The following is a 12,728-nucleotide window of genomic DNA, read 5'->3' on the forward strand; positions in this document are numbered from 1 at the left end:
TTTTGGCCTTGATCACATCTGAACTATAAAAGCTTTTCACACAAAGAACCAAGTGATGCTGACAAATCAAAGGGCCACATTTCTAGCAAGACTGCTTTAATATCTTCAACGCTTTTAAGTTTCTGGTGCCTTGGGATTAGACATTTTGACATAACTGAAGAAACAGCATGCACCCTTCACAATGAATAAACTCATACTTTGTGAGAATGGGAATTGGCCAATCTAGCTAATATTAACATAGCATGAAAATGTTTTATAGTGCTACTATAAATGCTGTACACTATCCCTGTTGAAAAAAACTGCATATGCTTGTTGATGCTGGGATGCTGGTTTTAGCTGGTTTATGCTGGTCCTTTGCCGGTTAATGCTGGTCTTTTATGCTGGTCCTTTGCTGGTTTATGCTGGTCCTTGACCAGCTACATGACCAGGACCAGCATAAACCAGCAAAGGACCAGCATAAACCAGCTAAGGACCAGCATAAACCAGCTAAGGACCAGCATTAACCAGCTAAGGACCAGCATAAACCAGCAAAGGACCAGCATTAACCAGCTAAGGACCAGCATAAACCAGCTAAGGACCAGCATAAACCAGCAAAGGACCAGCATTAACCAGCTAAGGACCAGCATAAACCAGCTAAGGACCAGCATAAACCAGCAAAGGACCAGCATAAACCAGCAAAGGACCAGCATAAACCAGCAAAGGACCAGCATAAACCAGCAAAGGACCAGCACAAACCAGCAAAGGACCAGCATACCAGCATCAAAACTAAAACAAAAAAACCTAACATATAAAAATGTCACTCCATTGATTATATTGTAGCATTATGGAGCAGATATATGGGACAACACAGTCAATAAACCTATCGTTAGCCTGTCAAGACTCTAAACAACAAAACCTTGTCTAAAAGTTGCCTGTCTTCTTAAATACACAGTCTAGGTGACTATGTAAATGATAAAAAAGTATGACATTTTTGATCATCCAGTGCAGAAAATAGTATACAGTAATACTACTTACTGTATATTGCTAATAGCCTAATAATGAATTATTTAAGATGTGCAGACCTATTCATTTATTGATTTTTAATGGTATTTTAATTCCTCAGTACTACCTATAAAAGCACTGTATGTGTGCTCATGTTGGCAAATAAAGCTTATTCATTTTTCAGCTTATGTTTTTCTCCTCCTACTCATTTCTCCTCTGAGAACTAGTGATTCATGAACACATCGTTTTTTTTCGAATCGGTTCTTAAGATTAATTCGAACAGAATCACATCACTGGACTAAAATAACTTTGTTTGTGAGATGGGTGGATGTTTGAATATTAAAAAAAAACATAGTATTTACAGTAACACAACCTACAGAACTATAGAACAAAGCTGTGATGAACACTTGGATTCATTCAAAAAACAAAGACAAAAACACAATGCCTCGATCGTTCCGCGACCTCTGTGTTTGATTCTCATTCTCATTCTACTATAATATTTGACAAAAATATACAATAGTTTTAAAAAATGTTCTATTTATGTTTTGATATGGACAGGACATAGCATATGTTGGATCGGCGTCTGAATGGTTCTTTGAAATGAATCAACCAACCGAATCGATTCGCCAAATGGATCCTCTCAAAGAGACACATCGGGGTGTGTGATCCTCAGCAGATGCAGAATTATTGTATTAAACAGCCATCGTTTCAGTGTCTTTACCTTAGAGACACTGCAGCCTCGACTGATCTTCATAAGGCCATAATGCATTTGTAGTACAAGAAGAAGAATCATGTTCGCGAACACGGCATTATTTGTTATTTCTTTATTGATGGGATTGCACGTCACAGGTGAGGCTAAAAACAATATCGATATCGTCTGTTTGTTTTAATCCCTGCTGTATTACTTCGCTTATTTCCTATTGCAATGAGTAAACTGGGCGTTTATTTGACACATGCAGGCTGTGCGTTTGATAATATGGGCAATGGGATCATTTGAAGAGGGTAAATAAACCCACTTTAATATAAACATATTATGAAACAAGTCATGGAACAAAGTGAAATGTACAAACCTTTATTCGACATCGAAATGTATATTTAGTCAACATCTTGTCAGTCAGTGCTAAAATGAATAATAATAATAGACCAAATCACAATAATGTCTGAAGCTTTTATCAGGTACAGTAGCTCTGCACGTGTTTATTTTTACAGAATATGTTTATTATTAGGTTGTCTAGTTTGTGCCAGTGTACGCTCATATATAGTATTACTGTAAGTTATATTGCATGTGGTTACATTTCATAATTATAGCTGCTTTTTATAGCAGGCTTAAAACTTACTTCACTTATCTAGCACTTAATCAACATAACTACGTTTGATCATTTGCAGTAATTATATATTTAGACTGACTTGAGTGCACTAAAAAAATGTTGTAGAAAAACATTTCACTTTTCAAAGCAGATAACACTGAATTAAACATGAAATTTTGAAGTGAAAATTTGGATAGCATACTCTAATAACCAACGTTTTATTTACGAAATAAAAAAAAAAATATTACAAAAGGAAGGGCAAGCTAGTGTAGATAGGCATGATGATTAATAATAAATGACTACATTTAAGAATTAAATATCACATAAGTCGCATTTACAGTCATCTGTGGGTTTATCAACACTTTTAAAAACAAAGGATCTGAAACAGGGTTATCACAAAAATCCCATAGACTAGGATTCCCTTAACTAACCTGTTCTTAAAAATGATTTTTTTTTCTTACCATGAGGAACATTTTAACTTAAAAAAAAAAATCTTTTGTGCAATATAAGGTTTTTTTGGATGTTGAAGTTTCTTCATGAAACCATAGATGCAAGTGAAGGTCACTCATTCATTCATTTTCTCAACCTTCTTGGCTCCAAGTGGTCCAAGCTTTATGTTTGTATTGGACATCAATATCAATTCCCTTGATGATCACTAGGTGTTTTACATTTATATACTCAGATGATTTAGAGTTCTTTAGAATGGTTGATACTATTTAGTTAGTAGCAGGGGCGGAGCCAGACGATGTAAACATTCGGGGCTTAGCCCAAACCTAGGGGGGTCCGGGGGCATGCTCCCCCGTGTAGATTTTTCCCCAATTACGTCAGCTAAATGCACTATTTTTCAGGCTGTTTGAGATAATAGAATGCCTAAAAATCTATACACTATCTGGGAAAATGATGATAGTTAGGGTACTCAGTAAAAAAATAAATAAATAATAATAAAAAAAAAAAAACAGAGTAGAGCCTACAAGAGGAAATGAAACAAAGTTGAAGTTATTTTAAACAAGTAATAAAAACTCAGTGAGTGTTTTAGCGCAATTTTCTCACGTCATGGGATCACAACACTAAGAGATAGTAAATGTTTTCCTGGATTTTTTTTTTGTGTGTTCCCGAGATTAGACCTTCCTTAACATAATGCCGAAAACCCGAAGTCTCTAGGTGGTCTGGTTGAGGAGTAGATAGAAGTGCAAGATTGGTGCGCACAGACAGAACAGAAATCATGAGTTAACAATCGCAATTTTGTCCGGTGGAAAATTGTGCTAAAAACCTAAATGATTCGGGGCTTTTGACAAAACATTCGGGGCTTAAGCCCAATTAGCCACCCCCCCGCTCTGCCCCTGGTTAGTAGTCTGATGTATAGTTGTATTTACAAAAAAGCCAACTGAGGTTTTTATCAATATGCAAAAACAATATGTGACCCTGGACCACAAAACCAGTCATAAGGGTAAATGTTTTTGAAAATGAGATTTATACATCATCTGAAAGCCGAATAAATGTAAATCAATTTCCATTGATATATGGTTTGTTAGGATAGGACAACATTTGGCTGAGACACAACTATTTCAAAAATCTGAATCTGAGGGTGCAAAAAAATCTAAATATTGAGAAAATTGCCTTTAAATTTGTCCAAATGAAATTCTTTGCAATGCATAGTACTAATCAAAAAATACGTTTTGACATATTTACGGTAGAAAATGTACAAAATATCTTCATGGTGCTTGATCTTTACTTCATATCCTAATGATTTTTGGCATAATTTTGACCCATACAATGTATTTTGGGCTATTGCTACAAATATACCCATGCTGCTTATGATTGGTTTTGTGGTCCAGGGTCACATATAATATAAAATTGACACTGGTGGCATTGCAGTTGGTCAATAGACTATTGCTATGATGTGAAACTCATAAAACTGTTGTCTGTTTCAGGGGGCATCTCTGTGGACGATGAAGTTTATCATATACCGCCTCGGCGTTTACCTAATGGAATGGCTGGCCCCATGTACCAGCACATGGGTGTCCTCAATCAGGAAAAGGCTTTAGGATTTAATGGGGAACTGCTTCAGACCCAGTCCCGTGGAAGGGTGGCTAAACTGATGCCCGCAGTGTTTCTAGAATCCCATTTTCAGAGAACTCCACAGAGGAAATCAGATGTCAACTTCCTGCAAAACATTGACCGTGTGGAGAACAAGCCTGTATCTGCCCACCATACGGTCACAATGGTGAGCGCCTACACAACTTGTGTGTTTTTTTGTTGCTTTGAGATTGTAGTGCAAAAATGTAGAAGCCTGGGGTGTAGAATTAATTAATAACAAAAAAGGATAAGATGATTTTTGCCTGGACAAATGAAAAGACAGGTATACAAACATGTACAGCCAGTAATTGATAACTATTCATGCTTTATTCCAAACGTACACCTGTGCTTCACTAAGACAAGAATCCCTGCTGGAAAAAAAACAGCTAAAACCAGCCTAGGCTGGTTGGCTGGTCGTAGTTGGTTGAAGCTGGAAGTAGCTGGTTTTAGCTGGTCTCCCAGCCTGGCCAGCTAAGACCAGGCTGTGAAAAAGGCCAAAACCCCTCTAAAACCAGCCTGCTGACCAGCTATGACCAGTGGCGGTTCTAGACAAATTTGACTAGGGGGGCCAAGGAGGGGCCAGTGTTTATCCAGAGGGGCACATTAAAAAATGACAACAAGTGATATTTAAAGATTATAAACTTTATTTTACTTTAAAATCATACAAACATTTTAGGGATGCTCATATTGACCGTTCACTGTTAATCGACAGTAAGAAGTACTATAAGTTAAACGGTTTAATTATTTTTTACGTTTGCTGCATGGTGAAAGAAAAAAATAATGTTTACTCACGGGCGCGTGTCGACACGTGCAGTGCGGCTGTTTAGACATATTTTGATGAGTAAGCACCTGCTTTACCTTCTCTTAGTTTGTGTAACTGATGTAGTAGCCTATGTGCTGCACGATAGCAATGGCGATGTTGCGTTATCAGAGAGTGAATCCATGAATAAATGAATTCAAATTCTGAATTAATTATAGTCTTAAAAGTGCGCGCTCCCCTTACAATCACTGGAAAGCTGTCACTCATACATTACTGTAGTTCATCGCAATCTCTCAAAGTTAATAAAAGGTAATGAAATCACATTTACTCAGTACAATTAATCTCTTATTTACATCATGTCTACACTTTCTTTGTTTTAATGAGAGAGTTCTCAGAGGTGTAGAGTTTCAGCAGAACTAAACCGGCACTTGATCATGAACTTACAATGAACAGCTGTATATTTTTATTAACTAACGTTAACAAAGATTTTACAAAGCCATTTACAAACTTGATTTAATTATCAGTGTGAAAAACAAAAGTAACACGGTTATGTGCAAGAACAACAAGTCACTCACGAAATGAAATTGTTTTGCTTACTTTCGACTCTTGCAACAGGAGAAATAAATCGTAGCTCCTCTATCCGAGAGTAGTTCTAATTGTTGCTGCAGTGTTTGTGTGCGCCGCTCTAATTTACCCATTTAAGTAGAACGATGCGTCGCATTAGTTCCGCTTTTGGCGCTCGTGTGTAAAACCATAATTAATTTATTTTATTTTATTTGGTCAGTACGGGGGGCCACAGGGGTGGCCAAGGACATGTCTACAGGGGCACGGGCCTCCCTTGGCCTCCGTGTAGAACCGCCACTGGCTATGACTAGCTAAATCCAGACCGGCTGACCGGCTAAAACCAGCCAACCAGCCTAGGCTGGTTTTAGCTGTTTTTTTTTTTTTTTCACCAGGGATGTTACTAACAGGATCAAAAGCAGGTGCTTAAATGATGTTTGCAATGTGCTGGTTTTTGGGAATGTCAGGTAGCGGTGACCCGCTGAAACTGACATAACGGGTGGAATATTTATCTGTCGGGTGCGGTGCAGGTGGGACTGATGACAAGTACGGGTATTTGCTTTCTGGACTCAATCCGGTACACGCTGCGGCCCCTTGCTTGTGTTCACGCTCTGTCTGAAGACAGTTTAAAAGCGCTTTAACGGGGGGCGCGGCTGCCGCTTTCTCTCGTAGTGAAAGCGTTTTGCAGTCGAGCCGGTGTTCGCGACGCGGTCTCAGGTAAACGTAGTTGCAAACAACAAGGTCTCATTTTATTTTACAAAAAGCTAAATAAAACATAATGAAAATAGTATGTGTGTCATTTGCTATTTATCATTTTATGGGACAATGACTAGCGTAGTTTTCATGTAAGACACAGTTTACTATGACATTTATTTTTACCTGGCAAACAGTCGTAGGCTATACTACACGCATGTTCTGGATTTTTTTCTTTATTTATAGGCTTCCGTGTTTTATCATAATCATACAGCTCCATTATAGCCTATTTTAAATGATCTTGATCATGTTTTCAAAAAAGGCTGGTTGAGGAGTGGAGATGGAGGAGAACCGGAGTAAATGAATATATTAAAGTTTATTAAATGAAACACTGAATAAACAAACAAACAAACCAAAACCAGGAGCATAAACAGAGAACATGTAACGTTATAGACGGACCAACGGGAGTGAGGAGACACAGACTTAAATACACTGAACATAGGGTGTGGTAACAAACAAGATAATGAGATGACGAGGGGGAAATACAAATATGGGCATGATTAAACCAAAATAGACAAAACCAGGAGGGGGAGACAAAGACTAAACCATTACACTAGAAACATAGGGGGAAAAACACTAGGAAAACAGAACAGGACAGGACAAAATACTGACATTACACCCCCCTCCCCAAAAGGCGCGTCTCGCGCCGTCTAACATCCATAGGGGAGGGAGGGTGGGCGCCCTGGAGACCACTAGACAGGGATACAGGAAACACAGGATACAGGGGTGATCTGGGGGCTCAGGAAGCCATGGCCGAGTAAACAGTCCAGGTGGCCATGGCAGATCTGGGGGCTCAGGAAGCCATGGCCGAGTAAACAGTCCAGGTGGCCATGGCAGATCTGGGGGCTCAGGAGGCCATGGCCGAGTAAACAGTCCAGGAGGCCATGGCTGATCAGGGGAGTAGCCCCCCCAAAAATTTTCTTGGGGGAACTTAAGGCATAGTCCACCCAGGAGAGCACGGAAGGGCGTGCTGGAGAAAGCGCCGGCTCTGGAGGGCGCGCAGGAGAGAGCTCCGGCTCTTTAGGGCGCGCTGACTCTGGAAGGCGAGCAGGAGGGCGCGCTGGAGGCGTCGACTTTGGACGGCGCTCTTGAGGAGCGGGCTCTGGACGGCGCTCTTGAGGAGCGGGCTCGGGAGGACTGGACGACCCCAGCGGAGACTCTGGAGAGCTGGGCGTCTCCAGCGGAGACTCTGAATGAGCAGGCTCTGGGCGAGCGGTCACTGGAGGGCGCTCTGGCGGCGCTGTCACTGGAGGACTAGGCGGAACCAGCGGAGACTCTGGGAGGCTGGGCGGAACCAGCGGAGATTCTGACTTGGCGGTAGCCATTTTGGGTGCAGATTCAGGCTTGGCGGCCATCTTGGCAGGGGACTCAGGCTTGGTGGTCATCTTGGCCGGGAACGCAGGAACGGTGGCCATCTTGGCCGGGAACTCAGGAACGGCGGCCATCTTGGCCAGGGATTCAGGCTTGGCGGCCATCTTGGCCGAGAACTCTGGAACAGAGGCCATCTTGGCCAGGGATTCAGGCTTGGCGACCATCTTGGCCGGGAACTCAGGAACGGCGGCCATCTTGGCCGGGAACTCAGGAACGGAGGCCATCTTACGTGCAGACTCTGGCGTGGCAGCCATCTTGCTTGCAGACTCTGGCATGGCAGCCATCTTGCTTGCAGACTCTGACATGGCAGCCATCTTGTGAGCTGGCGTGGCGGCCATTTTGTGAGCTGACGCTGGCGTGTCGGCCTGAGATACTGGGCTGAGGGCGGTGGCCGGCGGATTAGAGCGCGGGGATGAGGCCAGCCGCATCGGGCTGAGGACCGCGGTGGAGCTCTGGAGGATGACTGGGGATTTGGGACTGGGCTGGCGGCTCGAGCCATTGACATGGTATGTGGAGGTTCTCGGCTGAGGGCAGGCTGGTGCGTTGCGCCGTGTTTGGGAGGGGGCTGGAAGATGAGACCTTCTCGGACTAGGAACTTCTTCTATTTCAAAATCAGATCCATTTAAATAGAGAATGAGATTGATTAGCTCGATCAAGGAAAAACTACAAGCGGGGAGATCGCAGCGAACCGTCTCATCATCCAGCCCCAAAACAAACACAGCGCAGATGGCAGCTTCGTGCCAGCCTACCTGGTGGGAGAGCTCGATAAATTCTTCCACATACCGTTCCAACTCCCGACCGCCTTGCCGCAGTCCCCTCAAAGCAGCCTCAGCCCGACTCATCTTCTGTATTGGTCCGTTGTTCTGTCACAATCCGGCTGGGTTGAGGAGTGGAGATGGAGGAGGAGAACCGGAGTAAATGAATATATAAAAGTTTATTAAATGAAACACTGAATAAACAAACAAACAAACCAAAACCAGGAGCATAAACAGAGAACATGTAACGTTATAGACGGACCAACGGGAGTGAGGAGACACAGACTTAAATACACTGAACATAGGGTGTGGTAACAAACAAGATAACGAGATGACGAGGGGGAAATCCAAATATGGGCATGATTAAACCAAAATAGACAAAACCAGGAGGGGGAGACAAAGACTAAACCATTACACTAAAAACATAGGGGGGAAAACACTAGGAAAACAGAACAGGACAGGACAAAATACTGACACCGACATGCGCTCAGTGAAATGATTTTTTTGGTTGTTAATAATAATCTGTCTGGTTAAATCGTGGCTGCTGGTTATAAAAAGATTATTATTATTATTTTTTTTTTATCTTTGGAGGTTCCTGAGCCGTAAAGCTTTAAGAAATGTTTGTTCCAATGTGTGACTCAAAAAGCGGGTTAGTCTGAAGCACGAAACTTTTAATTTCCCACTCCGTGGTAATACGTGTTTTGTCTGTAATTTTTTACCATTGTCCTGTCGCGTGACTGGAAAACCAAAATGCTGCCAGACGTCAGACTTATAAGAAGACGGGGCATCAATTTCAGTTTCAGCCGAACTCATGTTGCTCTGCTGATATTCAGTTCAAGTGATTTTTGCAACTGCAATGAAAGCACACACAGCGCTGTTGCAGAGTAGGAGACGTCGACAAGTCAACCAATAGGATTAGACTGTCTTCATATCGTAAATGTATCGTCATCACTCTACGATACATATCGTAATATTTTTGCATCGCAAAATATCGTACTACGAAATATCGTTACACCCCTATTTGTTGCACATCCGTTTTTCGATTAAGGTGGAGTAATAACTTACTTGATTTGAAATTAAATTGAAGTCAGGTTAATGCTGTAAATAACAAACATTATTGTCTGACGGCTACTTCGCTGTATTAGTTCTCCATTTGCTTTGTTTACAGATGTTTGATTCAATCACAGATTTCCTCTTGCTCCATTTCTGTGGCTCCCCAGAGCACATTAACACATGCACAATCTTTATAAACCGCCCTTTCACTCTCTCGACAAACAAAAGAGGCACATTTTGGGAGATACATTTGAGGTCAACATGACTTTATATACACTTTGCAGAATCTGCAAACTGTTAATTATTTTACCAAAATAAGAGGGATCATACAAAATGCATGTTATTTTTTTTATTTAGTACTGACCTGAAGAAGATTTTTCACATAAAAGACAAATAGTCCACAAGAGAAAATGATAGTTGAATTTATAAAAATGACCCGGTTCAAAAGTTTACATAAACTTGATTCTTAATACTGTGTTGTTACCTGAACGATCCACAGCTGTGTTTTTCTGTTTAGTGATAGTTGCTTATGTGTCCCTTGTTTGTATTGAAAAGTTTCCCCACAAATCCCACAAATTCAAATCCCACAAAAATGGTTTTTCAGTATTTTTGTATTTGAACCCTTTCCAACAATGACTGTATGATTTTGAGATCCATCATTTCACACTGAGGACAACTGAGGAATTCATATGCAACTATTACAGAAGTTTCAAACGCTCACTGATGCTTCAGAAGGAAACACAATGCATTAAGAGCCGGGGGTGTAAACTTTTGAATAGAATGAAGACGTGTACATTTTTCTTATTTTGGCTAAATATCTTTTTTTTACCCCTTTAATATTCTTTAATATTCTTTAGTACTTCAGAAGCTAGAGAAGATACGTACATGTTTCCCAGAAGACAAAATAATTTAAATTTACCCTAATCTTCAAATTCAACAAGTTTTCACCCCCGGCTCTTTTTGCATTGTGCTTTCAGTGAGTGCTTGAGCCTTCTGTAATAGTTGCATATGAGTCCCTCATTGTGAAAAGATGGATCTCCAAATCATACAGTCATTGTTGAAAGGGGTTAAAATACACAAAAATGCTGAAAAAAAAGAAGTTGTGAGACCTGAAGGATTTTTCTAAACAACTATTATTTTCTCTTGTGGACTATATGTAAATGTCTTTTATGTGAAACATTTTATTCAGGTCAGTACTAAAAAAAAAAAAAAAAACATGTATTTTGTATGATTCCTCTTATTTTGGTAAAATGATTGACATTTTGCAGATTCTGCAAGGTGCATGTAAACTTTTGACTCAACTATATATGGAATGAAATATATAAATTGTAATGCATGTTGGCATTTTGCTCATGAGCATGATCTATTTAAGTCCACATCTCATACTTACAAGAAACTACACTTATAACCACAAGTCGATTTTGCAGTTTTTGGAAAACACTAAATTGTTTAACAGTTCCATAGTTGCATCCATAGTTGCTTTACTTTTGGGAAATCATCCCTGGGTTTTTAGTTTGATTATAGCTGTCTTGGCATGAAAGGAGTCCATCCTTGAGTCTCCAAGATTTGCTGTCTCCGGTCCTTCTTTCAGTGTAGGTCTTTTGGATTTTTCCGCCTGTTTTGAAAAAGAAGTGGTATTTGGTTTCAATGCATTGGTTGCTTATTTAATTTTGAGTCTGATGCCTTCACTGGAAGATTCAGTTATGACACTTTGATTTAACATATGAGGTCAAAAATAATGTGTTTGGAAAATGGTGAATTAAGTAAGTAAATTGAGTTTTTTGGATTGTAGTTTAGGCGTATTACAGTAGATGTACTTGCTTAAGAGACTAGCTATACTTGCCTTAGCTTTGACTTTGCATCTGGCGCTGAACATTTGGCAACTGTCTGTACAGACCAGATTGAATGATGTGTATGTGTATTTGTGAGTATGACAGTGAGGGCAGTGTGTTTTATGGTGGAGGAAGATGAACTCTCTTACCCTCAAAGCCAATTACACTAATGCACCTGATGCGAGACCTCTGAAAGCTTCCCCACTCCCACGAGGTGTCCAAAAAAATCAATCACAGCTCGCATACATCACCACTTCAGCGCACAGCACTGCCGGTGAGAGTCACACATTTATATATTTATTTGCTTTAATGCCGGTGAAGCTTAATACGGGATGTGCTCAGTACACAAAAGGTCATTGCAATTTGCCTGTCAAAATGAATGCAGGTTTGAGAGCTACTTCAGTGTGGGTGGTAATTAAAGTCAACATGAAATCAACATCAACCCTGTTTATGTCATGTATGTTTCGCATGTCCTTGTTGATTGCATAGCCCTTGGCTGTGTCTAAATTGCCCCCTATACCCTTATATAGTGCACTATTTTATATATTATCAAGCGAAATCCCATAATGTGAAATATCATGATTTTCTTGATGATGTCTCCATGATCTTCTTTTTGAGAAAATATTGTAGCCTTGTGCTACAGCGCACATATCAGTTGCAGTTCTGGTGCCTCTATCTCAATATAGTGTACAATGCAACATTAAATGTTAACTCAGTTGTAGAGTTACACACATGGGACACTGCACTTAAAGCCTTGCCGGTTAAACATTTCATTCGTGTGCTGTTCTGACGTGTGCGTGTACACCTGGAGTGCTCACACTTAAAGCATTTACTGGATTAAGTTATCTTTTGCATCGAGAAAAATAAATGCATGTATTTTATTTCTGTGCGAGTCTTAAAGTGACAGCAGACTAATAGTACTAAACATGCTGTTGTTGTCATTAAAGTGATATTTTACCCCAAAATTTAAATTCTGTCCTTATTTAATTACTCTCATGTTTTCCCAAACCTGTATTAATTTCTTTCTTGCACTGAACATTTTGAAAAACAGGTGCTGGTCCCCATTGACTTTGATAGTCAAAATAACTTTTATGTTCAACAGAAGAAAGAAAGTCATTCAGGTTTAAAACAACTTGAGTGAGTAAATGTTAATAATTTTCATTTTTATGAATCTATCTATTTAATGCTAATTAAACAACAAAACACAAAACAATCACGACCGAAACATTTGGTGAAGTGACATCTTTTTTGGTGTTATCACATAAAATTGTCACTACTG

At 40.2% G+C, this 12,728-nt stretch overlaps 1 protein-coding gene across 1 annotated transcript in view; it reads left to right on the top strand.

Annotated features, from left to right (window-relative positions):
* Positions 1-1,598: 1,598 nt before the first annotated feature.
* Positions 1,599-12,728, top strand: part of ptprr (protein tyrosine phosphatase receptor type R) — a 40,499-nt gene continuing 29,369 nt past the window's right edge. Inside the window, exons 1-2 of the mRNA XM_073847660.1 lie at positions 1,599-1,830; positions 4,220-4,512. Coding sequence (XP_073703761.1) covers positions 1,773-1,830; positions 4,220-4,512 — 351 coding nt within the window. The 5' untranslated portion in view covers positions 1,599-1,772. The remainder of the gene's footprint in view (positions 1,831-4,219; positions 4,513-12,728) is intronic.

This window comes from Garra rufa, chromosome 9 (genome assembly GCF_049309525.1).
Source record: "Garra rufa chromosome 9, GarRuf1.0, whole genome shotgun sequence".
Lineage (NCBI taxonomy): Eukaryota > Metazoa > Chordata > Actinopteri > Cypriniformes > Cyprinidae > Garra > Garra rufa.